This window comes from Crocodylus porosus, unplaced genomic scaffold (genome assembly GCF_001723895.1).
Source record: "Crocodylus porosus isolate Cpor-Errol unplaced genomic scaffold, CroPor_comp1, whole genome shotgun sequence".
NCBI lineage: Eukaryota > Metazoa > Chordata > Crocodylia > Crocodylidae > Crocodylus > Crocodylus porosus.
In genome coordinates, this window is record NW_017728931.1 from 90,345,623 (window position 1) to 90,371,758 (window position 26,136).

At 40.7% G+C, this 26,136-nt stretch overlaps 1 protein-coding gene across 1 annotated transcript in view; it reads left to right on the forward strand.

Annotated features, from left to right (window-relative positions):
* The window catches only part of ADAMTS20 (ADAM metallopeptidase with thrombospondin type 1 motif 20), a 180,898-nt gene that overhangs the window by 8,744 nt on the left and 146,018 nt on the right, over positions 1-26,136 (forward strand). The window contains exons 2-4 of the mRNA XM_019543950.1: positions 6-83; positions 18,352-18,517; positions 23,095-23,357. Coding sequence (XP_019399495.1) covers positions 6-83; positions 18,352-18,517; positions 23,095-23,357 — 507 coding nt within the window. The remainder of the gene's footprint in view (positions 1-5; positions 84-18,351; positions 18,518-23,094; positions 23,358-26,136) is intronic.

Genomic DNA, 26,136 nt, shown 5'->3' on the forward strand with positions numbered 1-26,136 from the left:
CCGACCTGCGCCACTGCTTCTACCGCGGCACCGTCAACGCGCGGGACGCGCACGCCGCCGTGCTCAGCCTCTGCGGCGGCCTGGTGAGTGAGACCGCTCCCCCCGGCCGCGGGCTGCCCGGGCACTAGGGTCGCCAGCTCTGCTTGAGTCTGTGCCGCAGGTTCCGTCACGTGGTGTAATGACATTAGTGGCTTGACGTCAGGGAGGCCGATGCACGTTACTACTACATGTCAGAAACCCACCGGACAACTGCAGAAATCAGATTCAGCACTTAATATACATTGTAATGAATGCCCATTCATTTCTCCCCCGGGTGACTCTCAGCAGTCTCCTCCAGATTTATCTCTAATTCCTGGAGACTCCAAGGCAATCCTGGAGGGCTGGCCACCCTGCCTGGCACCATGGTGCCTCCTGAGTCTGGGGGGACATGAGCAGGGCATGACCTGGGCGGGGGGCCTGCCAGCTGGAAATGGGGTGGGGGGGCGGTGGCACTTTTGTTGCCCACATCCCAACACCATCCCTAGGGGTGTGTGGGGCTAGGGGGTGGGGCTGGCAAGTGGCTGGACCATGGGGGGAGGGGGCATTGCGAGCTGCTGGACTGTGGAGCCGGCGGTGGCTGCAGCAGAGCCTGTATGGCAGTGTCTGCGGGGCCACCCGAAGCGCGGGACCTGGACCAGCCTTCCTACTCACCTACGCCTAGGGGTGGCCCTGACCCAGACTATTACTGGGAAGTGTGCACTGGCTCCTTGGACTTGTTTGAGGGCTAGCGGGCACCGTCCTGTGTGCTCTGCTCCGTGTCCCCACTCGGCACACCTGTTTTGAACCTCTGACTGGCACTCTTCTCCCTGTTTTTTCATGATTTGCCCCAAGAAGTGTATTGCCTCCTTTTCCTTTGCTGAAGGGAGGCCTATGAAAGACTTGGTGGGTTGGGCCCACAGGTTTTAGAAGGTGACAAATAAGCCTGACACTCAGCAGGATTGTGCTGCAGGAAAGGGCTGTGCAGCAGGGCTGTGCCACTGCTCCAGTGAAGCCCTGGCACCCCTTGGCCTGAAATGCATGGGGACAGAATAGGGGAAATAATGGTATGGCCCCATGGGGGCCTGGTGCTCTCCTGTTCTCTGCTTCTACAAGGTCTGTAAGGAGAGACCGCGGGGGGGAGAAGCCCCCAGTCTTTCTGTTGCTCAGCAGTCAGCACTGGTTCCCCCTGGGTCTGATCCTGCTTCCACTGAAGCAAGAAGGTCTCCAACTGACTTCAGTGGAAACCCATCAGGCCTCTTTCTTCATACCGGGGTATTGCCAATCTTGTACTAACTTGGTTTCTTTTATTCCTCTTCCAACCCCTCTTTGGGCAAGAGGGGTAAGACTAAGGTAACAAAAGTACCTGGGGAAAGACTAAGGCACAACAATATATGAAACCTCTCCCTCTGCTGCTTTGGCCGAGAACAAATAACTAGGGATTTACCTAAATTGTGCCGTAAGTGCTACAAGCCCTTTAATTTTGCTCTTTTTGCTGTGCGCCCCCCTGCCACTGATTGGCACAGGTTCCCTGGTGATCTCACTGCTTGTTCCTGATTGGCCAGGAGGCAAACACCACAGTTTTAAATATGCTGTGTTTTTTGCCTCTTATCACTAATTGGCCGAGGGGTCCTAGCAGCCTTTTTGCTTGGTGCTGATTGGCTGGGAGGCAGAAATCCCAGCATATTTCAAACCGTGTTTTTTGCCTCTGGGGCAGCAAGCAGCAGGGCTTGATCCATAATAATAACTGATTAATTTATTATTATAGAACTATGATGGACGCTAGCTACTGAATACAAACAAACTTTGAAAGCCAATCTTAGAATCACATGTGTTAGAACTGACAGAGAGGTTTGCAATAACTTATTTCAGTTTATGATAAACTTAATGATTACTTGTAAATAGAGTAGGTACAATAGTTTTACATATATGTAGTTTTTGTGCCATTGATATCTTTGTTCTTGATCCGGAGCAAGCAGCAGGGCTGCCGGGGCCCTTCTGCCAATTGGTGGTAGGGGGGATGTATAGAGAAAAGAGGAAGATGAAAGGAGCCACTGCACAGCGTGACTTAGGTAGATCCCTACAAATAACTAAAAAGTCTTTGCAGACACCTCCTAGTTGTTTTTTATTCCTTCTTTTTTGTCATATTTGTCAACCCCTTCTGTTTTTCAGTATGGTTCTGGTTACCCATTGCATATATTATGCAATTTACTGGCGAACCACTCAATAAATTTAGACTGGCTACACATGTAAAGTAATTTATTGTGCAATTAACTGGTGAATCGTGCAATAAATTTAGACCAGCCACACGTGCAAATAGTTATCATAGGATAAAAGTGACTATAAAAAGAGCTAACCAGCTATAAAATTAGTGCTGACAATGTGAATAGCTTATTTCTATCCAGTTTTCATTTGAATGTGTAGCAGGGCCCTGAGATAATGCTGCTGCTTTGCCTTTAAATGAAGGGATGTTACAGAGTAGATATTGCCTATTATTTTGATGTTTTATTTTACAGATTGAGTGTTCTAAACTTATAATGTGGGACCTATATTTTTCCAGTGTTTATCAAAAAGTGGTTATTGGCACTCTTATTAATATTTTTATTTTATTGATATTTTTATTTTACCAGTGGTAAAAAAAGTCAACAACACTTTAAACCATCTTCCAGCTGTGGCAGAGGAGAAGGATGGAGTGTGGAAGCTATGATATCAGCTGTGATGTTTGGGTGGCAGGTCTAACACATAGATGTAAAACAGTAGTTTCCCTTTAAAAATCTGATTGTGTAATTATTACAGCACAATTTAAGAAGCTGTTTCCACTTAGGAAAGTGAAAGGAGGAAAGCCTTAGGTCTGAGCATTGGGAAAGGCAGCCACATGAATAGGGAGGATGGAGACAATAATGGATGGAGGTGGCAACCATAATCAGGGGAAATGCACTGCATCCTATAAAAGGCTGAGATGCAGTCTACTCCCCCTTGGTGCACAGTGGAAAAAGAGAGCCACAGAGAAATTAGACTTGAAAGGGGTATAACATTTTCTCCCAGTGGTTTTTCTAGCATGTGTCAATATTTGTCACCCTATACTTTGATCTGTGCCTACACACTTAATCTAGCCCTTAGAAATGAACTAAAAAAGTAAACTGTCCAAAGAAGAGATGATATTAATGTGCATCCAAAAGCACTGATCTTGCTTTTGAAGCACACCTAATTAGTGCTGTTGTAATTAGAAGTAAAACAAACAAAGAAACAAACAAAAGTAAAGTAATCCAAAACTAAAATCCTGCCCAAACTAAACACTATACCAACACAATCCTTTTCCTGCATATTCATTCTCTCCAGGAAAGTGCTTTGAGACTCTGGCAGCAAGGGCAGAAGAAGTATGAGAACTTTTTTTCTGCTTACAGCTTTCATTACCTATGAGAACTCTTATTACCTATAAAGCAGAATTTTTCATTGCATGAAGGATATCGGTGACATAAAAACCATGTATATGTAAAACTGTTGTACCTACTCCATTTACTAGTAACTATTAAGTTTGTCATAAATTGAAAGAACGTATTGCAAACCTCTCTGTCAGTTCTAACACATGTGCTTCTAAAATCTGTTTTTAAAGTTTTTATTCAATAGCTCGCATTTATCATAGTTCTATAATAGTAAATTAATCAGTTATATTATGGAATGATCAGTTATCATGATTCATATTGTACTGATTTAAATAGGGCTACTCCTTGAGTAGGGGATGATTCACTGTGAGGGTAGTAGACTCTAGCCCTTAATTAGTCTGAACCCATTTATTGTAATTAGGGCAAATCCACTTCATGGGTCTGTTTTCTTTTCCTTGGTTACCCAGAGACTTGAGCCTGGCATGTGGAGGTGAAAGGTGAGAAGATTTCATACTGGTTGTAATTCCCAAGTAGTGACTGATATAGTATGAGAGGGGAGAGGTAGTTAGCTGTGTTGGTTAGAAGTCAGCATTTGATGAAGTGAGTTTGGACTCATGAAAACTTATGCATCTCTGATTTAGTTACTCTCTATGGTGTAGGTCCACCCTGCCTCCTACCTTGTATATGAGAGCTTTTAAAAACTATATAGTAATATTTATGCCATCCAATTTGCATATCTCTGAGGAGAACTGTTATGGACCAATACTGTAAGTCAAGGGAAAAAAGACATTTAAAATGCTAAAAGAATATTAACAATTTAATTTAAAAAATTGCTGTGAAGATGTATTCAGTCTGCCTGAGGTTTATCTAGTAAATCAGGTGCTCCCCGATTTGCCAGATAATAAAATTATTAAATCCCTTCCTTTACTGGCCTGACTATACCTCCAGCCTTCACTACCTCTTCCCAGGTTCTTTCTCCTACATCCTTGTATCTCCAACTCCTGTACACTCTTTTTCTTAAGCTGCTTCCTATTTTCATCCCAGGGTTAGCCTGTTTCCAAATATACCAAGAAGCACACATGTGTAATACTTGGGGAACATTGCTTAATGGCTTTTGACACCCTGAATGCACTTTTGTTGTGTTTACATGGCAGAGTCCGAATTGGGCTCTGCAATATACATTCCTGGGGGAGGCTAGGAGGTCATTAGGGAGGCTGTAGTAATTGCAAGGAGGGAATCTTATTAGGAAAACTGGGAATGCAATCAACATAGGAGGTCATTTGGAGTAATGGCCTGGCCACCTGGATGAACATCTGATTACTTGCTGGCACTTTTACATCATTTGAGTGATTTCTAAAATGTCAGGCATTATTTCATTTTATTTTCTTAAAGTTCTACTATATATAGATTTTTTTTAAACTTTTACTGCATTGGTCAGTTTTAGCTTCCTAAAAACATGGGCAACAGGATCTCCTGAGGGTGTCATTGGCTACATGTGGACTAAAGTGATGCCACAAACCTTATTCAAAAAGCAAGAAAAAGGAAGTAAAATATTCATTTAACTTTTAAAAATACACAGATTTTACAAAATTATTTATAAATACAGGTGAAACATTACTGAACAAAATAATTTGATATAGGCGATGACATGATTTAATATTTATGAATGGAGTGAGCTTTCAGTTCCAATTGGATCCTACCTGAAGGAAAAACAAGGCTTGTAAAATTTTAAGTTATTTATGGCCTCAGAAACTGTACATTTATTCCTTTGAGGAATCTCATAGGGAGGTGATGGTAGATTCTGGAAATGTCTAAACCTAACTGTCCTGAGCTAGAAGGGAGAGTTGGTCAATCTTTTGGCCAAATGCCACCCACTATTTCTATGGTTGCCTTAAGACGTCACATAGAATAGATCTAATATAGGGGTGGGCAAAATATGGCCCACAGGCTGGATGCGGCCCCTGCCAGGCCTTTCTATCCTGCCCGTGGGGGCCCCTAGAAAATGTAAAAAATATTTATCTGCTCCTGGCTGGCTGTCAAAGATGACAGGAGCCAGGGGCAGTAGGACCCAGGGGCAGCCATCAGCAGGATGCAGCAGCTCAGGCCCACCCCCAGCCATTTTCCTGTTTTCCTGTCCTGGCACTGCTTCAGCACCACATGGCTCATGGCTGCATCACTGGACTGTGGGAGCACGAGGCCCACACTGGTAGCCCGGGTGGTGTGTGTGTGTAGAGAGGGACTCTGTGTGTGTGTGTGTGTGTGTGTGTGTGTGTGTGTGTGGGGAGGGAGGGACTGTGTGTAGGGTGAGTCCCACACGCACACCCCACCATACACATGCATCCCCCCACATACTGCCATACATGCAGACCCACACCCCCTCACACCCCCAACCACCCTTCCTCCCACAAACCCCATACCCACCCACACTCCACATACCCACACCTCCTACACTTATCCACCCCCACAGACACACCCACATTCTCCCCCACACCCTACATACCCAAACACTCACAGCCCCCAACAAACAAACCTATACCCACTCCCTCCCAGTATACAAGAGTAAGACTTCATTTTAAGCTATTATATACAATCACCTCTATGTACACTACACAAATGCATGTAAACCAGGATAAAATATTTTTTGAAATCAAATTAATGAATGTTTTAGATGTTTGCTGTTTAGAATATAATTTGGTATTTTTCTGGTTCCAAGATGGCAAAACCCCTTGCTGAAAGGAGTACTTCCGGGCTAGGGGAGGGACTTTTGGTGGCAAAGGTCAGGGGTTAGGGGGTGGGACTTCCAGTCACAAGATGGTGATCAGGGGACGGGGCACCTTGCAAGGGCCGAAGCTACCCATGCAGCCCTTGACCGCTTGCTAAAACTTGGTAAGTAGAACTCTGCCCAAAATAATTGCCTGGGCCTGATCTAGTATGATTCCATTTTTTGTGGGGTGGAGTGAGGAAAAGAATATGTGTCTGTTCTGGGGGTGCAGCCCTAACTCATACTTCCCAACTTCTCAGGGGGTCTCTGCCTAACATAAGTTATGAGTGGGGTGGGGCCAGCGGGTCTTCTGCTACATATATCCAGTGGCCATTGACCCCTTGTGGTTGAGGAAGCAGGATTGGTCAAAGCAAATACAACTTTGCAAGTGTAACAATCTGAAGAGCAACTGTGTTGTCACCTTTGTGACCCAGTCCATCCTCTTGTAATACCAGTCTTGTACACACCATATTTAACAATTTATTTAAATATTTAACATGTATACTTCACTTCCAGTACTTTTTAATTTTAACTGACCAAGCTACCTCTTGACAAAAATTACTTCCTAACTGACAAAGAAGACATTTTGCAGCAGTTCACTTGGCCTTATAACCTGTGTGAGCTTCAGTAATATATTAGGTGGTTAAAATGGGGAAAATTGTAAAAAAGAAGGGAAAAAAGAATGAAAATAAAATGCATGCAGAACAACATTTCATCATGTTATGCTGTAAAGAATATGTTAATTGTAATAGCTCTAATTTTTTTAACTCAGACTTTAGCGCAGGCTAGAAAAAATACTATTACCTGGCAACCCTTGATAAACACAATACCTCTAAACAAGTGAATGAAATTTAATAACTGCTGATTGGTTAAGATGCTGGCCTTTATACACAAAAGTATGGGCTTGTTTGTAATTTAGGAATCTTCCATTCTGGTAGATGAGAATGTAATGCTGATTCTTCATAATATGTATTAATGCAATGGGTCATATAAGTAGTTTTGGCTATGTTAGAGCCATGAAGTACCTTTAAACACAACTTGAGATAAATAGCTTGAGAACTTGCTTGATGGATTAACAAACAGGATTATGTGACATATGGCCAGCAGCAGCAGGTCATTAGACTCCCATCACCTAAGAGGTCCCCTTCAGTCCTATATTCTTATTTTTGTTCTTTAAAAATAAATCAATAAAGGATATTAACAAGCCAACAAAAATAACATGTGCTTGTGCTCACTTGTACTCTGTCTTTCACCTGTCTACTGAAAATTATGATTGAGGGCTTTGCTTGTGCCTGTACCTGTATTGGGGCTAAACAGTGCGCTGGGGCTGGGCAACTTCCAGATGTGCCTTTGTCACTGCTGCTTCTTCCCCTTGCCACCTATCTTTCCTTCCCTGACTGCTTTTAGCTGTGTGGAGATGCACTGGTATTGGGCAGCTGGAAGCTGTATCCATGCTCATGCTCCTTTGTATGGCAACTGGGAGCGGGGAGGGTGGGGAGGAGGAAGTTGGGGAGGGAGAAACAGCAGCAATATGGATGCACTGTCCAGCTGCTTGGCCCTGGCATAGCTCCCCACCAGATGAAAGCTGTGCCCTTGCCTAGCTGTGCTGCGGGTGCATCCCCCAGTTGCCTTGATTTGGTACAGCACAGGGAAAGCCCCTTACCAATGATGGCCCACATCAGACCACAGGTGGTATGTTCTGACCTGTGCCTTGAAAAGGTTGCTGGCTGCTGGTCTAGGTGGTTAAAGCCCTGTGTTTGGAAGTCAGAAAGATTCAGGGTCAAATTCTCTCTGGGAAAGGGGGACTAAAACAGGGCTCAGCACCCCTTGGCACGTGTGCCAGAGTGTGGCATGTGATGGCATTTTGCTTGGCATGTGTGCCTCAGGGCAGACTGTGGGAAGGGGCCGGGACTGCACTGCCTCAACAAAGATTGGGCCCCTCATGACGGGCTCCTCATGACTTCACTCCCAACTTCCCCTGGCACACCAACATCTTACAAGTTGAGATTGTGAGTGTTTTTGGTGCTTGGCCCAAAAATATCACTGACCTCTGGTGCAGAACCTCTGTCCCTAGCTTTTTATTTTTTAGTTCCCCACCCTTCCCGACCCACTTAATTCTTGGGGCTGAAACAGGTCCTCCTTCTATATACCCTCTCCTCCCTGAACTTTTTCCTGTACTTCAAGTATTCAAGTGTGCTTATACTTGGATGTGCACTTTCCTGGCCAGTGTGTAGCCCTATTGTGGTGCTTAGTCTGAATACACACTTACGTATCCACGGCACAACTGCAAGGCAAGAAGCATTCAGGTATATGATTAGAAAACTGCCACTTAGGGCATGTGTAGACGAAACAGGGGCCCTAAATTGAAGCAGTTGGTTTTTAAAAACATTGCATCAATTTAGGGCCCTTTAAATCCCTGTGTTGTGGACGCACCCTGCTGACTTACCTGCTTCTCCAGTGGCAGGGGAGGGAGGGCAAGCTGCTGGCAGGCGGAGCAGTCCTTGCACTGTGGTTGGGGCTGGTGCTTCCTTCCATGGCAGCCTGCCCCCCCCGCCCCAGGTGGCACCTGCCCACAGGCATCTGGCTTGGGCAGTCCTGGGGGGCACTGCAGCCATGGAGGGAAGCACTGGACCCCTGCACAGCTCAGGTAGGCAGGCAGGCTCCGGTGGGGGGAGGGGGAGCGGGGAGATCAGGCTTGCCACTTTTCTTGGGTCAGGCTCAGGCTGCTGCCAGGCTGCCTGCAGGGCTTCCTGCAGAGCCCCAAGCTGCATGGAGCCTGGTGCTTTGCTCTGCAGCTGTAGGAGGAGTTTTAGTTTGCTGCGCCCCAAGTCATTTAAGGTCCCTTACAGTGCTGTATTTCCTACAGCAGCTGTAATTAATGTGCCATATGCCACTGGCATGTGCAAACACCAACACCATTAAAGCAGTGCAAAAGCATTTCACTTGCTTTAAAGTGTCGTGCACACATGCCCCTTGTTTCATCTACACACGGCCTTAGACATTCAAAGGGAAGTGGAATTCTCCCCTGCATTGCCAGGTGATCTGACAGAATTATTTATCCTTTGTTTCGTAATCCACAAATTTACAAAGTCTCTTTATTGTTTGTGTTCCACTTATATATAACCTATTCATTTAAAAACTTTTTTTGACCGCTGCATGCGTGTGCAGCTGCCAAAGAAGTCCATGCGTCAGGTATCCAGGTTGTAGCTGTATTGGTCTAGAGGAAAAGGCAATCAGGATGCCTATTAGAGATGATATCTTTTATTAGACCAACAAGATTTTTGCAAAAAAATTCTTTAATTGCAAGCTTTTGGGTACAAATGCCCTTCATGAGAATTTAAGCTACTGAGGGAAGACTTCTTGGTATTTGATGGAGTTAAAGCAGTCTTTGATGTGGTCATGGCTGATTGCTCTATGAAAGCACACTTGCCACAGTCAGCTCTTTTCAAAATTCAAATGGAAGTTTTATCGTTGAGTGTTAATCCTGTCTTGTCATTTTTGTATATACACATTTTGTTATTTTTGCCATTTCATCACAGTACTCTGAGAATCAAATTAATTGTATTATAAATTAAGAACTAATGTTGAAATTTCCCTTATATTGATCAGTCGAACTCGCATGAATTTTAGGAATATAGTATATTTTATTTTGGTCAGATTGGGGGAAAAATATAGGTTCTTTAAATATTTCAAACATTTAAAAAAGTTTTTTAGGTATTGGTATCTACTTTTAATTTCTGTACACTTAACTTCTATTTAATGTGAAAGGCTATTGTTCATTCATTTCATAATCCTGAGCTGTGTTAATTTGTGATAATTCATATGGACCAACTCTGATTTAGCCACTTGATTTAGCTGATGTTATACCATGCAAACAACTTTGTTTGGATAATTGCACTCCTAGATGATATTGCCAGCTTAGTTTAATGTTTATGTTTAGGGAAAGCTCAATACTGGGTCAACAAAATTAAATTAATGTTTAATCAGTAGTTGCAATTTTTCAGGTGTCCAATCATATACAGATTCCCAAGTATGTACAATACAGATGACACAAGAATTTAAATTTATTTATTTATTTTGTATTAAATAATGTGTTCTTTCAAATTTTAAGATATACTATAAACCGAGTATTTCTTTTAAAAATGGCATGTGTGTTAATTTAGACACACAAAAAAGAAATTAGTATAAAACTATAATAAAATATAAAACAATTAATTATGGTAAATATGATGACATTCTTAAAAATACCAACAAAAGATGCCAGAAGAAGCACAAATAGGAATGTGACAGTTAAATATTATTTTTATATAAATACAATAGCACAGAGGTTGTATCCTTGCAAATCTGTCCATATTTCCTGTGGGTTGTTTTTTTTTCTTATATTGAAAGTTAGAAAATGTGGATGCATTTTGAATTTAAGAGACTGGGTCATTGAGGGGGAAAAATGTATGATTGAGAATGGGGGCAAGAATACAGGGCTTCTCTCTTGGAGACATCTTCCTCATTGGCCTCAGAATCAGGTTCTCTTGCATGTTTTTCTTCTGGTCCCAATAACTTTAGGGCTAGAAATAGATGTTGCCAAATTAAGTAGATCAGCTGTGCTGGGATATATGCTGGCACAGCTGATTTGCTTCACTGTGTGAAATGCATCACTTGATGTCCTGTTGATGTTCTCCGAAAATGGACAGCATATTCTGGGGATCTGTCTTGGTAAGTGGGAAAATCTGGGCAGGTTCTCCCAGGGTTTGAGGGGCCTGATTCTGTGTGTGAATTTCTGGGGTGTACAGGATCAGGCCTTGAAGCTCCCAACCTCTGCTGAGTGTGACTGGAGAACACAGGCAGCTCCAGGTTCCCCACACTCTCCCATCCTAAAGCAAATAAATATCTGTGGCACAAATTATTCTTTTCTGTCAAGGTCATAAATTTAGGCATTTGTAGTGTGACAAAAGGTTCTGATGCCTGAAAAGGCAATGTCTATTTCTGCCCTCACTTTCCTTTACATCCATTGGTCCAGCTTTACCAGGAAGAAGAATTCCTTCAGCCCTGCATAGCCTTGTGGTCTGACTTCTTTTCCTGGACATGGGAGACATGGATTCCTCCAGCTGAGTAGGCCCAAGACCCAGGTCTGCTGTTTCCTGGCAAAAGTGGAGTGGGTCCTTTTGTTCTCTCCTCTATTCCACTCAGCTTGGTTTTTCTTCATCTAAGGATTCAGGGACTTAATGCAGAGGTTTTACACTTTCAAAACAGACTAGGATTGCAGTGGATCTTAGCTGGGGTTAGATATTTAGATGGCTGTTCAGGAGTGCTTTAGATCATGTGCAGTACTGAGGTCTAGATATATTGGGATTAGGGATTTTTTTAGGGCAAAATGGACCCACGTTAAGAAACTAGACACTTTACTGGTTGTGCTTTATGACGGCTGTGTAGGATGGGGTAGAATCTTGTTTGGTGGCATATGGCTTGTATCCACTGCATTTGTGCTGAACCGGGGACTGCTGCCAGGAAACATGCCCCACCTACTCACTTCTATTTAGCATGTACCAAACCATGGAAATTAGGCTGTGTGACTGGCACATTTACATGCACAGGGGGCATATGTGGCAAGGCCTGTCAGTGTTTAATGGAGAGTGGAGGGTGGCTGTGAGATGCGGTGGAGTGGGGTTGTGACTTATGTCAGGGGCCCATACAGTGCGGTGGGGGTAGGGGATGGTTTGCATGGTGTGGCAGGTGTGGGGAAGATGCACTTGTTTCAGGGTGTGGCCCACACATCATGCAGCCTGGTGTGAGGGTACATCCTGCATGGTATGTTGTGAGACTGGGTATTGACTCAAAAGTTGGATAGCCAGACAATAAAAGATATCACAAAAAGCCTTGCCTTTTGGATTTTGTTTACTAATTTATTGTACTTGTAGTAGTTTTTCATAAAATACAATTTGAAGTAGAGGATATACATTACATGGTGTTCATTTAAGTCAAGGAAAACCTCTATAGATATACTTTAATAGATGTTAGGATTTTGTGGTTGATGCTTTGGAATTCTTCCTCGTGTAGAATTCATTTGCCAGACAGCCATATATTTTGATAGCCCTGTTCCCCTTTGAAATATCTTTCCTGGATGCAAGGATATTTTACTGAGAGAGTTTCATGATATGGGAACAATTTGCTGCTTTTTTGGAGAGCGGCAGTCTGATTATTCATAGCATAATCCATACAGGGATTTTATAAATTTGGGAATGAGCTCTACTACTTTTCTTGCCCACTTGTTTTAGCTTTAGGGTGTAGATGCAATGTGGTACAATGATGATACAATGGTACAATGCAAGGTTCAATGTTTTGATTACACATTGAGGCTATGAGATATGGTAATGGTGGTGGGGCAGGGAGGTTTGTGAATATATTTTGTATCATGACTTTATAGCACACTTGGAGTGTACGCATAATTTGCAGCCTTACTCTAGTTGAAGTAACTCCATGCCAAAGTAAAGTTATCCCACAGAAGGTGAGGACTACCTATACCTCAGTGTAAGTCACACCTGTGTACCAGTTGTGTACCTGCCTCCGCAGTCAGAGTTGTTGAGGGATAGCTGTTTGCTTGATGGAACCAGCTTATTGCCATCAGGTGCTATAATAGTATCTACTGCAGTCAGCCAACTTGAAAGAGCTGGTTACTGCTGGTTCCTCCATATTATGGGTTAAATTTACTAGTGTAAATCTGGGGTAAATTTATGTTCTGTGTTTGTATCCTTAGCTCTTTCTTTCCTCCTTGTTTTCCTAAACTGTAAAATCTGAACTTACCATTTCAGAAAACTGAAAAGCTGGAACTCTTTGGCTGAGTACAGACAGTCAAAAAGCCTGAGGCTGAATCGATTCAGTCTTTGCAGATTAGTCTAAACTGCAGAGATTAAACAGAAACAACTGGACACACACTTACCTTTGATTCAGGAAATGCAGCCACATGCCTGTAGTGCCTCAGGCCAATAGGCATTACAGCATGGCTCTCTGACACGTAGCCAACATGGGTTGTATGTTGGCTTCCACTTCCTGCTGCCCTCAACGTCTCTGGGATTTGCAATCCAGAAGCACAGCAGCAGGACTCTGGAGGATTATTCATCACTTCCTCTTCCTGCTTTCAGGTGCCTCTGGGATTTGTAGTCCACAGTCGCAGCCAACATTAACTTTCAGTAAGTTTAGCAGGGCAGGGCAGCTCTGTACTTGTGGAAGAGGGCTTTAAACCCCCTCCCTGGCCCCAGACCCTAGCCAGGGTTTGCTGGGGGAGGGGGCCAGTTCCTGCCTCCCATACCCCTCAACCCTTCTCTGCTGGAGCAGACAGCACAGCCCAGCCTAGGGCTGGAAAACATGCTGGGATGCTGGGGGACTATGATTCAACTGAAACCAGGAAGGTGTCTGGGAAAGAAGTTTCATAAACTGGTTTGAGCCAAATCAGTTAAGTCTGATACTACATTCAACCAGATTTACCTCAAACCAGTTTCAGTCATTATGAAACTGGTTTATGTGAACTGATCTTCTGTTCTGTTATAGGTTTAAACCAGCTTCTGATCACTTAAACTGGTTTGTGTAACATCTGTCCCTAGCCTTTATGTTATGGATTAGGATCTAAGCTGTCTTCCACTTTTACTCCTAGTGGAAGTTCAAACAATCAGCTGTTTATCATCAGGTCCTTCTAAATGCAGATTACAGAAAATGGCAGAGTATTATTCTTGTGACTTAAGTTAATAAAAAGTATACTGGACACTTTACAAACATACAAAATAAATATTATAAGTGGAATTTATAATCTAAATTTTAGTCAACAACCAATAAAAAGACAATGAATAAAAATAAGATTTCAAAACCAAGAACTAAAAAAGTAAAACAATACAATAACCGACAGCAATGAAGAATGGATGGGAAATGTGGGAAGAGTGAACAAGGATTACTTAAGTTTACCAAGAACCTGTCACTGGTCTGCAGATACATATCAATATCCAAGAACTCTCAGACTTTGCTGCTAAATCCTGCAGCAAGGCCCAGGATTCTGCAGCACTCATAAAAGACAGCTATTGTAGCTCAAGGTAAGATATAAAGGTGAGCTTTAAGGTCAACTTAAATTAAACTTCAGATTTTACAAAGTAGAAATCAAAAGTTGACAACTTTCCTGATTGAAGAGGGGTGGAGGGTGATGGTGGTGGAGGTGGAATACAAATGTAGATTTGTAGTTCTGGTATGAGATAGCGGAAGCAGGGGATATTAACTGGTGACCAACTTAAATATAGAGGGTAGCCTGGGTGACCGTGACCATGAAACCATCACATTTACTATCCGTCTCAAGGCAGACAAATTATGGAAGTAGCATTGTCAACAATAAAAATAAAAATATAAATAATAAACCACTAGACAAAGGAATTTCATTTTCTGTGTTAAATAGAATTGGAAACTCAGTTCAGACCATGTTAAGTAGAAGTTGAAAGGATATATTAGAAAGAGGTTGAGATTTTCTTGGAAGAAGAGGAAGAGAGATCTAGAGCAGAAGCTGTGTGACTTTTTAGTATAAAGTTGATATCTAAATTTATGTTTCCAGATAATCACATGGAAACAAGATTCAAAACCAGGCAGGTTAAATTGTTGATTTAAATCACTTAAATAAAGGATTTATGTTTAAAAACGTTAAGCAGATTGATACTTTGTAAAACTGATTTGATCATTTCTATTATTGTAACTGAAATAAATGTACTTTGCTCTTGCTTCTTTGGCTTTGAGTTTGAAGATTGAAATTTTGCTGCTGGAGTAATGACATTTGTTGTGTTTTTGCACTTAGCAGGGAAGACCATGAGCAGGTTTTCATCTTCTTCCCCTAAATCGTAAATTAAATAAATGTTTTAAATGTAGCAATTGATGGGATATCTTATTTCGATTTTCGTATTTACCAGCAAATTTCAAATACTGAAATTCAGGGTCATGATACTGCAAACAAAAACATCTCATAAATATGTACGTAATTGTAGCATCAGTGACTAAAACTGTAATTTTATCATTATTAACCTCTTTGTCACTTGAAACAAAAAGGCTTCAGTATTAAGTTAAATTCCAGAGCTCATTGGCATCTAGAAGTGGAAATTTATGTGTTACCTAGATAAATAGGAATGCTGATCCTAAAGACTTCGAATTGCAAAACTTGATAGAGGGTTATAGCCCGGTCTATACATCTCAGCTTCAACAATAAAGACTTGTTGAAGTTTTATATATTGGAAGATAATGTATGTATTACAAGTGGGGCACAAACTGTTTGCTTTGTATTTTTGTATTCATTGTTGGTGGGGTGCTCACAATAGGGTATTCTGGGGCCCTAATTTTCTTTTACAGCATAGATAAAAATTTTAAGTGTGGAATTTCCTTTTCAAAAGATGGGTAAAATTCTGAAATTCTGCTATTGATTGTGAAATTTATTAAAGGAACAAGTATAAAATATTCACTATCAAATTAAGATTATAAAAGGGGAAGAAATTAAGATTTTATTTAAATTTAAAATTTATTTTTCTAAAATATGATTTTTATCCCTTTTAAACAGAGATTTTAAAAGAACCTGAAAAGAATGGATAAATGAATGTATAAATAATGTTTACACAGACAAGGTCAAATTTATCCTATCTTTAGGATATGGCTTTATTAATCAATCACATTAAAAAAACACACTAAATCTTAGCTAAAACTTCACTCTATCCAACCTAAATAAGAGGACCTACTGGTCTCTTTCTTCTGTTGCTTGACTCACAGAATTAAACTGGTGGTATATATATTACATGATATCAGTGTATCCTGCCTGGGACATTCCTGAGCATGTCTCGCCTATTCTCTTGTATTCACTCTCTAAACCTGGACAAACATTAATGATGTTGCTTCAGGGTCCTTCCCAGTAGCTAGTTTCAAGCATGCTGGAGATTGGGTGCATCTACACGAGATGCTCAATGCGCAGTAGACTAATTCAACTGTGCATTAGTGTGTCACGGCAAAAGCCATGGTAATGTACAGTAGAATTAGTCTACTGAGCATTAGCAGTACTAAGAAGGCTTGTGCAGGTGCTACTGCACAGTAGTGCTGGTTACTGCACATTGAATTAATACCTGTTATTACTGTTGTTGGAGCATGCAATTAGGAGTGGGTGAAGCTGTGTGCCTGGTTAATATCCCAAGCTATCAGGTGTAGACATACCTGCAGAGGACTGACTGACAGGCTGTAGAACTTATAGGACATCTCAGGTTGTAAAGGTCCTATAGGACTTGGAGCCACTTTTATGCCCAGGCCTTACTACGAATTTAGATCTGTCTGATACTGAGAAAAGGCTATATCTGCAGAGTGAGATATAAAGGTATGAGAGGAAACATCTGGGGGTCAGGGAACAGTTACATGAGCATGAGTGTTATGATTTTGCTCTTTACACAGGAAGCATAATATGAAGGAACAATCCAGTCAAAGTGGTCTGTTTCTTAACTACATTCAAGGCTACACCTAGCATGTTTCTGGCCTGCTCATCTTGCATATTTCTAAACACAAAACACTGCCAGCCACTAAAGGCTCACACTTTTTAAGCAGATGCTATCAATTCCTCTATCTCTGTATTGCTCAGCTAGGGGTTGCAATGCCCATGCAGGTTACGGAAAGCATTCAGGCGATCAAGGGAAAATAAATATTTTAATACAATCTAAAACAAAGAAAATCTTGTTCTCCTTCTCCACCCACACCCTTACCATTCAAGGATAGATATTCTCTGTCTACTTTTTAAAACATGCACACTAACAAATTTATAAGGGGTGATCACTTATACTTTTTAACATTTTGTTAGTAAATTAAGGGGATTGTGAACATGTTTTACTTCTAAAAAGGGGTGAGCAGTCTGAAACACTCCTGTACACTCCTAGAAGAGGGTGTGACCTGGAGGTGTACTCAGGTACTGTTACTGCTGCCTTGTTTCCCTGGGTCTTTGCTGTTATACCACTTCATGCTGCTTCTGTCTGAGGGCTTTCTATTGTGCCTGAGCTTTCGGCTGTCTTGCTGAAATTCCAGTTGCTCTTCTACAGGTCATGTCATACTAGCTCTGATGGGAGCCTTTTCTGGGGACCTAGTCGTAAACAATAGCTTCCTAGCTCTTATGTGCTACTTTCTTTTGGTGGCTGTGTGTGACACATTCCTGCCTGCTGCTTCCCTTGCCTCAAACCTGGGGCTCCTACGAGTATAGGGGTTGCTGATGTTGTGTACTGTTTGCCTCTAAACCTTTCTTCCCTCTCAGCAGGCCCTGTATCTTGATCCTGTTCTCCCCTTATGCTAAGCCAGCTTGCTTTATACATCTTTGCTTTATATCTTAATGTTGTATTCACTGTTAAAAATTAAATATCTAACCATTAATTAAAATGATAAGAAAGATTAAGAGGGAAAGATGCTCTATTGGGATGTCTCTACTGAATGACCTTATGGGGGGATTCACTAGGGGAAACTAATTTTTTGCTTGTTTGTTTGCTTCCTTTGTGGATGGCCAGTTTTACTGATTACCCCTGCACACGCATTCGGTTCCCTTGGCTTTTTGTATCTTTCAAACAGAAGAAGGACAGAAAAATATTTAAGAAATAGCAACATTTATTTCAAAAGAATAACAACAGGAACTTAGACAGGAGTAGCTCCTGAAACTAGTTTTAAATATTTTTTGTTGAAATAAACTACGTTTTATGTTAGCAATATCTCTTTTATATAGAGTGAAACTGAAATTTTAGAACCAAAGTGTTATGTTACTTGCAGAAGGAAGGAACAACAGCTCAAGACAAAAACATAACTCAAGGTACAAATCCCGGAGTTGAGATTTCCTTGTTACTCTGAACTGAACTGATATATGAGTGGAAAATTCCAGACTTTAGCTTAAGTATGGAGATTGTTAGGATTCTGCCTGTGCTTTAGGATCTTCCTACACAAAGTATTTTCAGGATTGGAAGCATCTAAAAGTAGAAATATAGATACAGATTTGCATATAGTACATAATATTCTCCAATGAAACCTCAGAACTTCAATGGCAACAAAATATACCAGACAGTGCAACTTAATTTAATTTAATTTTAAACACTTCATAATTATTTTCTTATGCGTGGTAATTTTTTGTACACCAGTGACTTCCATGTGAAGTGCATTGACCACCTATCTTTAATTTTTCAGATGGGCACCTTTAAAGCACACGATGGTGAATATTTTTTAGAACCTCTGATGAAAACAGACGGAGGTGAACATGAAGATGAACATAACAAACCACATCTTATATACAGACACGAAGAATTTAAAAAAGATGTTTATCAGAAATTCCATGAACCTTGTGAAGTTTCAGGTATAGTTATACTTTACATTCTGGTGTATTTCTGTCTTTTTTGTTATTGTGGGAGTCTCAGCATCTTAACAAATTGTAAGTTATAAAGTGTTGTTTTTCTGTAGTAGTATTTATGCCTAGCCATTAATTCATACATTATTAAGTGTGGATTAATGGCTTCCCCCAGCTTAACCAGGGCAATTAAGCTGCAGTTCAGGTCACTCCCAAGCAGAGAAGCTACAAACATCTGCACTGGGGTCCTGGGCTGGCTATGGCAGACAGCCAGGAGGTCTAAGGAGCCTCAACCCAACTTGTTGCTAGTGGTGGGTACAGCACAGCCCTAGCCCCTATCTCACCATCTGCCCCAAGGTGCGTGTGCACCCGTCAGTGGCAATGAGCCAGGTCAGGGCTTTGAGGATCCCAGTGCAGCCGCTTGCAGCCTCCTGCCTGCCTGCCACAGCTGTCCTGAGCTCTGTGGCTGGCAGTAGGGGCCTGCACAGAGTCAGGGCCCAGGCTGGATGTGACAAGCAGCAAGGAGGCTGTAAGTGGCTGTAACAGAGTCTGGAGAGCCCTTACCCAGCTCATGGCCAGTGGTGAGTGCATGCAGGGTCCTTGAGCCGGGGCTGGGGCTCCATGGACCCTGGTGCAGCGAGTTGCAGTCTCCCAAACTCATGCTGCAAACAGCCCTGTTCCCCCCTTCCCCCTCTTCCCATGCTCCAAGATTGCAGGGCTTCCTGCCCTTTTCTTTGCTTGCAGGTGAAGTTTTTTTTGTTTGGTTTTAATTCTTCCAGGAAGCCTTCCAAAAGCATGCTGTTGCTTTTTGATTGGACTCAGGGTTAGGAGTGAAATTAATTAATCAATGAGATTGTTCCAGTTGCAACTCAAATCTTTATTAGGATATGCTATAGCAAAGACTTACTGGTACTAATAAAGTCAATGTTTACACAGTCTTAGATTTGGGAAGAACAGGTCTGCTGGCTAGGCATCTGCTTTCCTGGAGACTTGTGCTGAGTTGTTTTTTTCTGTTGAGCTTCAGGGAAAAGTCCAATCTGTTGCTTGCCCCAGGCTCAGTATTTATGGATGATTGATATGGCATGCTAATAATTGATCTCTGATTGGTTTGATTTAAATTTCTTTGTTTCACTGGAACTTGTGGACCTGGATGGAACCATATTTTAATGGCCCTGGGAAAGGGCTCAAGGGACTAATTTAGCTAAGGTTCTTACTCCAGTCTGTCATTCATCTGGTAACCTTTAATCAATATCATGTTAATCATTTGAAATTTATATTTTTGAGATAGCAGAAGAACAGATTTATTATCTTCTTTATGGCTTGCTTTTTGGCCGTTGGTCAGTTACTTACTAAATGTACCCTGTAGCCTGACAAAGCCGCTTTGCTCTTTCCATCCTCAAGGCTGCCTTTGTGTCTATAATTATGTGAACATGTTAGCAAAAATACATTTATTATAGTAAAATATCCATTAATACATTTGGTCACCTTAGTTATTAATGTTTTAGGATGCAATTGTAATACAGAGCATCTAGGATACAGGCCCTTGGCTTGCTGTTTAGTCATGTTTCAACAGCTTTGACTTAGGTTCCAAGAAAATGGCCAAGCCTGACATCCACACTTTCCCTGCAATTTGGTTATGTTTTGAATAGCATATATTTGGTTTAACTTGTTTGTTACCCATAGTTCATGCTACACAGACTTATACATGGCTACAGCAGAACCTGCCACTTCTTGCGGAAAACACCTGATTTTGTATTTTTCACAAAAATGTGAAATTGATATTTTGGTAGGTCCTTAGTAATGATTCGAAAAGGAATAAAACCCCACAACAAATAGCATAAGGACAAATGTGGTTAGCAGAGTGCTTTAAACATGGGGTATAGTGTCATTTTATAGCATTTTTGTTCCTATATATTAATGTATTTGCATAGTTTATTGAATAATGCAAAATGATGTGATCAGGGAAAAAAGACACTCGCAGCTATTATAAATGTACAAACTGAGACAAAGGGGAAGGACTAGAAAGGCTTTATTTGGGAGTGTAGGTGTTCATAAGCTATCACTGCAAACAGTGAGATACCATGTGTTTAGACATACTTCCATATCAGTGTATTTCAAGACCCTGTCTGAGCAATGTACTTCATAACTTTTGCTATTATACTTGTGCCATTTTAGAAATATTGTTCATGGTATCTAAGGCAGTGTTTTAAAACTATTCACATACTCAGTGCCTTCTTGTGATTTTAATATAAGCATGAAAACTTTGTTATATAGCTTCAAAGAAACCACAAAACTGTGCAGCTTCACAATAGGATGCCGGAGAAAGCAGTTTGTTTGGCCTGATTTGACATTTTAGGAACATCCTATTTAACTCTGCATTGCTGATGAGGCCTGAAATGAACCTTTTCACATTCTGAATGTATATTTATTTCAGAAATGTTTTATCAAAAGTTGTAAATTGACAAGTACCTGATTTTCTTCAGGAGGAAAAGAGTCAAAAGAAAGCCATACCTTCTCCTTTCCATTTCTTAAAGAATATGTGATTAAATATTTGAAGAGATCAATTGCAATAAATTGTACCTTGCTTTGATTTTTGGTAGCTTGTGCTTATGACATTAATCCCACAAACAACTACATTTTAAACTTAGAAGCAGTAAGTAGAAGGTGAGAACTCTGATTATTCATAGAGTTTAAGGCTACAAAGGGTTTATTATAATCATCAAGTCTGACTTCTTGAATAATACAGACTATACCTGAATATGTATTTTAGTTTAAGGTTATTTTAGAAATATGATGTGCTGTTTGAACATGTGCCCAAGAGCAATTAACTCTGGAGTAATAAGCTGTTGAGTTTTTTCATGTGCAGCATGCGAAGATGGGACAGAGCAGCCCTGGGCAACTGAACCCCCAATTCCCTACCATTGCAGGCAACCCTATTGTATACTTTGTAATAGAACTATTTAGTTCTTTTGTCCTCCACCATTGGTATTGGAAGACTGTTTTGGGAACCACACTCTGATACCAAAGCACTTGAGCTCCCAGAGTTCTAGTTTAAAATGGTAGCAGAATGTTCTGGGTGGACTATATTTGCTTCAGAAATCTCTTATCTACTTTGCTCACCTGAGCCTGACATTAGTGACCATGAGGCTGTGTTACAAGACATTTGTTTTTTTCAAGGAATGTTCATTACAGGATAGACAGTGGAGCTATTGTTAGAAGATTTGAGGTTAGAGCTGGTTTGGTGCTGGGCAGGCTTTTGGGCTAGGTACAGACAGTCAAAAAGCCCAAGGCTGAATCAATTCAGTCTTTGAAAGTTGGTCTAAGCTGCACAGATTAATTTGAAACAGAAGTGAACAGACCTTTGATTCAGGAAATGCAGCTACATGTCTGCAGTGGCTCAGGCCAGAAGCCAGGGGTGCTAGAGCCCGGTTCTCTGGCTGTGTTTGCTTCCTCTTCCTGCTGCCCCCAAGGTCTCTAGGATTTTTGGTCCAGAATTACAGTAGCAGGACTCTGATTACTTATGCTGGTTTATGTGTAAGTTCTGTCCCTAGCCTTGGAGGTTGGCTTTTGATGTTTTCAGCTAGGTGGAAACTGGAGAGGACCATGCTCAGTAATAGGAAGATGAGGCAGAACTCGACAACCAGCTTGCTTATGAAAGAAGATTAAAAGAGCCAAGATAAAATTATGGAGGCAAAAGAATGTTAGTATAGGGAGCCCTGGCTCTCCAGTCAGGATGCAAGACACATGGGGTTGTGTTTACAGTTCCTAGGCTGCAGAACAGAGTGGGGATTGTTAGGTATATCCCATACTTCTGGACATTGCTGGTTGCTACAGGAACCAGGAAGGATTTTTTCCCTCTCCTGTTGCTAAGTGTGACAGGTTTGTTTGCTGCAGCAAGGGAAATTTAGTTTATGTATTAAGAAAAGCTTCCTTACTAAGAGGGTAGTAAAGCGCTGGGACAGGTTACCCAGAGAGGTTACCCTGGAGGTTTTTAAGACCCAGCTACATAGAGCCTTGGCTGGGATGATCTAGTTAGGAATGGCCCTGCTTTGAGCAGGGGGTTGGACTACTGGATGACTTCCTGCGGTCCCTTCCAACCCTACTATTCTGTGATTCTATGGCATATTTCTTTTGTTTCTTACATAGACCTTTTTGTGTTGTTTCTGCTTGTTTATTGTGAACCGAGGTAATGAATGTGGTTATTACAATGAATTTATTTCCAGTGACTTATGCTAAGGTTCACACAGGTTGTACTATTCATATTCTACCACATGATCAGTTTGAATGACAAAATTACTCGTATTCTGCTAAATATATAATATTGCTGTGTATTTTAAAATATGATTTCTTATATGACACCACATATGGGATAACTACATAATAATATACTACAAATATCTAATGTGATGTTCCTGTTAGTTCATATTTAATAGTTTTAAAAAAAATCTTACATTGATTCGTTTGCAGGCAGATTGTAAGTATTGTAGCTCTCCAACTTTGTCTATTTTGTGCAGTTTTTTCTTCTCTCTAGATTTAGTTGTGCTTAATTTTAATTTCATTCTGTGTTAACTATTTTTACCTTACAGATAGACAGATGGAGAAAAGCACTTTACCATTTCCAAACTACAAGAGTTTAAATGAAGATTTAAATGTTTTACAAAAGGCCCCAGTTTTAGAATACACCTTTAAAAACCTTTCTATAGAGCATGGTAGAAGCAATCCACATTCCCGGAAAAAGCGTTTTCTTTCCTATCCAAGATATGTAGAAGTGATGGTTACAGCTGATACCAAAATGGTTCACCACCATGGACAGAACTTACAGCATTATATATTAACACTTATGTCAATTGTAAGTAAACCCAAGTCATATTGCTAAATAAAATGAATCTATTACTGTTTTGCTATTTTTATTTGCATACCTTTTCTGTCTTCTGAAGTATCTTCGTTCTGTTTTATGGAATTTTATATCAAAGCAAGTTACTTCTCTTTAGGCAACAGTTTAGCTTTCTATATATAATACATTACACAACTTATAGTTAGGAAAATTCTAAAGTTATTTTATAATCGTTTTCCAAAACATTTCAGAATAATATGATGAAAAATTTCAGCTGGTTCATTTAATGGAAGTACTTGAAGTATAAACTCTTTTCAGCAGGGGCCATGCTTTGTTCTTTGTATGCCTCATGTAGTGGAGGTCTTGGTCCAAGAAGTAAATGAAGGACTTACTATTAAATTTGGTGGAACCAGAGTTTCACCCATAGAGTAAAAAAATAGTACACAGTATTTTAATTTCCAGATAATTTTGATTTTGCTGTAATATGTCAAGTAATTTTAACTTACCCAACTTAAAAACATTATATTCATTAAAACAGTTTTTAGAACAAATGTATATTTTCACAAGGAAAAAGATTTTTCTTTCTAAAATCTGTCCTGTACATTGTATCAGTTATATAATTACTTGTTCTCCAGTACTTTGCAAATCCCAATTTTTCCATACAGTTGCATATTTTCCTTTGTTGAAGAGTTGGTTTATTATAAAAGTGTAGCTATAGCTGCATAATTATTGTGTAAACATTGTACCTTCTTACTCAGCAAAACCAAAGAATTAATTCAGAATCTTGTCTATTTAATTTTTAAATTAGTTTTTAATTACAAAAAAAAGCTGGTTTCCCCAGTCGTTCCCATATCATTTATGTAATTTAGATATTTAGATATTCTACGTTTACCAACAGTTTTCTTGGAATGGCATATTTCCTATCCCCATTTTACTAATTTAATCAGACACGTATAACAAAATTGCAAACCTAAAGTTTGCACAACTACAATAAAAGGCAGCCTGCTAACATCCTTCTAAGATGTAATATGCAAAGCTTTAATTTTTAAATAAAGAAAATAAAATCTTTGCCAGAAAGAGTCTAACTGAACATTGCTGGGGCTTGAATCATGGAAAATTAGGGTTGGAAGAGACCTCAGGAGGTCATCTATTCCAACCCCCTGCTCAAAGCAGCACTATCCCCAAATAGATCATCGTAGCCAAGGTTTGTCTAGTCAGGTCTTACAAACCTCCAAGGATGGAAATTATGCAACCTCTCTGGGTAACCTGTCCTGGTGTTTTACTACCCTCCAAGTGAGAGAATTTTTTCCTAACATCTAACCTAAACTTCTCGTGCTGCAACTTGAGATGATAGTTCCTTGTTCTGTCATCTGCTACCAGTGAAAACAGTTTAGCTCTGTCCTCTTTGGAACCACTCTTCAGCTAGTTGGAAGCTGCTATTAAGTCCCCCTATTAATTTAATTAAATTAAATTTATTTTTGGTCCAATCCTCCAATTTGTTGAGGTCTCTGAATCATAGCCCAGCCCTCCAGCATATCTACTACTCCCCCCAGCTTGGTGTCATCTGCAGACTTGCTGCAGGTGTACTCCTTCTGATCTTCCACATCGTTGATGAAGATATTGAACAAAACCAGTCCCTGGATTGACCCCTGGGTCACTCCACTTGATACCAGCTGCCAACTGGACACTGAGTCATTGACTGCTACTTTCTGAGCCTGCTGATCCAGGCAGTTTTCTATCTACATTACCATTCATTCATCTAATCTGTACTTCCTTTGCTTTCTTGTGAGAATGTTTTGGGAGGTGGCGTTCTTCGGGTTGGGTTTTGCGCTCGGGAAGACAAGTCCTCTTGTCATAGAAGGTAATTAGGTTGGTCAGGCATGACATGCTTTTTTATGATCCATGCTGACTGTTCTCAATCATCTTCTACTCCAAGTGCTTAGAAATAGATTCCTTGAGGATCTGCTCCACGATTTTTCCAGGAACTGAGTTGAGGCTGACCAATCTGTAATTCCCTGGATACTCCTTCTTCTCTTTCTTAAAGATGGACACTGTATTTGCCCTTTTCCAGTCATCTGGGATCTCTACTGATTTCCACGAGTTTTCAGAGATGATGACCAGTGGCTCTGCAATCACATCAGCCAACTCCTTCCTCAGCCTTGGATGCATCCCATCTGGCCACATGGACTTGTACACATCCAGCTTTTGTAAATAATCCCTAACTTGTTCTTCGCCACTGTTGCATGCTTACCTCCTCCAGTAGTCTGGGTTCACTTGCACAAAGTTCTGTTTTAGAACTGAGTTCTTTATTAGTTATGGTGGGCCTGTTGGCAATTACATACACTAAATTAGTACAACTTGAATGTGATATCTTTTTTTAATATGGTATTCAGTAAGAAGCATAGCTGCCTTCTAGCAAATCTTGCTCCATATGTGTACCTGTACTTCTGAGGGTAATTTTGAAACAAATATGTGGTAAGAATTCATTTCTTCAAATATTTAATGTTTAATAAACAAAGTAAAAATATAGCTTGCCAGAACAGGATTTTGGAGTATAGCCTCAGATTCCACATAGTATAGATTTTTCTTTTCAGAAAATGAATTGACAAAGAATTTATACCAGCTGTGCCCTGCATTCTCATAGCCACAAAAAGGCATTCCAAGAAGCTAAATCTAATTATTTCTTGTGTTTGGTCTGTCAACTTATCATAGAATCATAGAAGTAGGGTCGGAAGGGACCTTGTAGATCTTCAAGTCCGACCCCCCACCTGGGCGGGAGAAAAAAACTGGACTC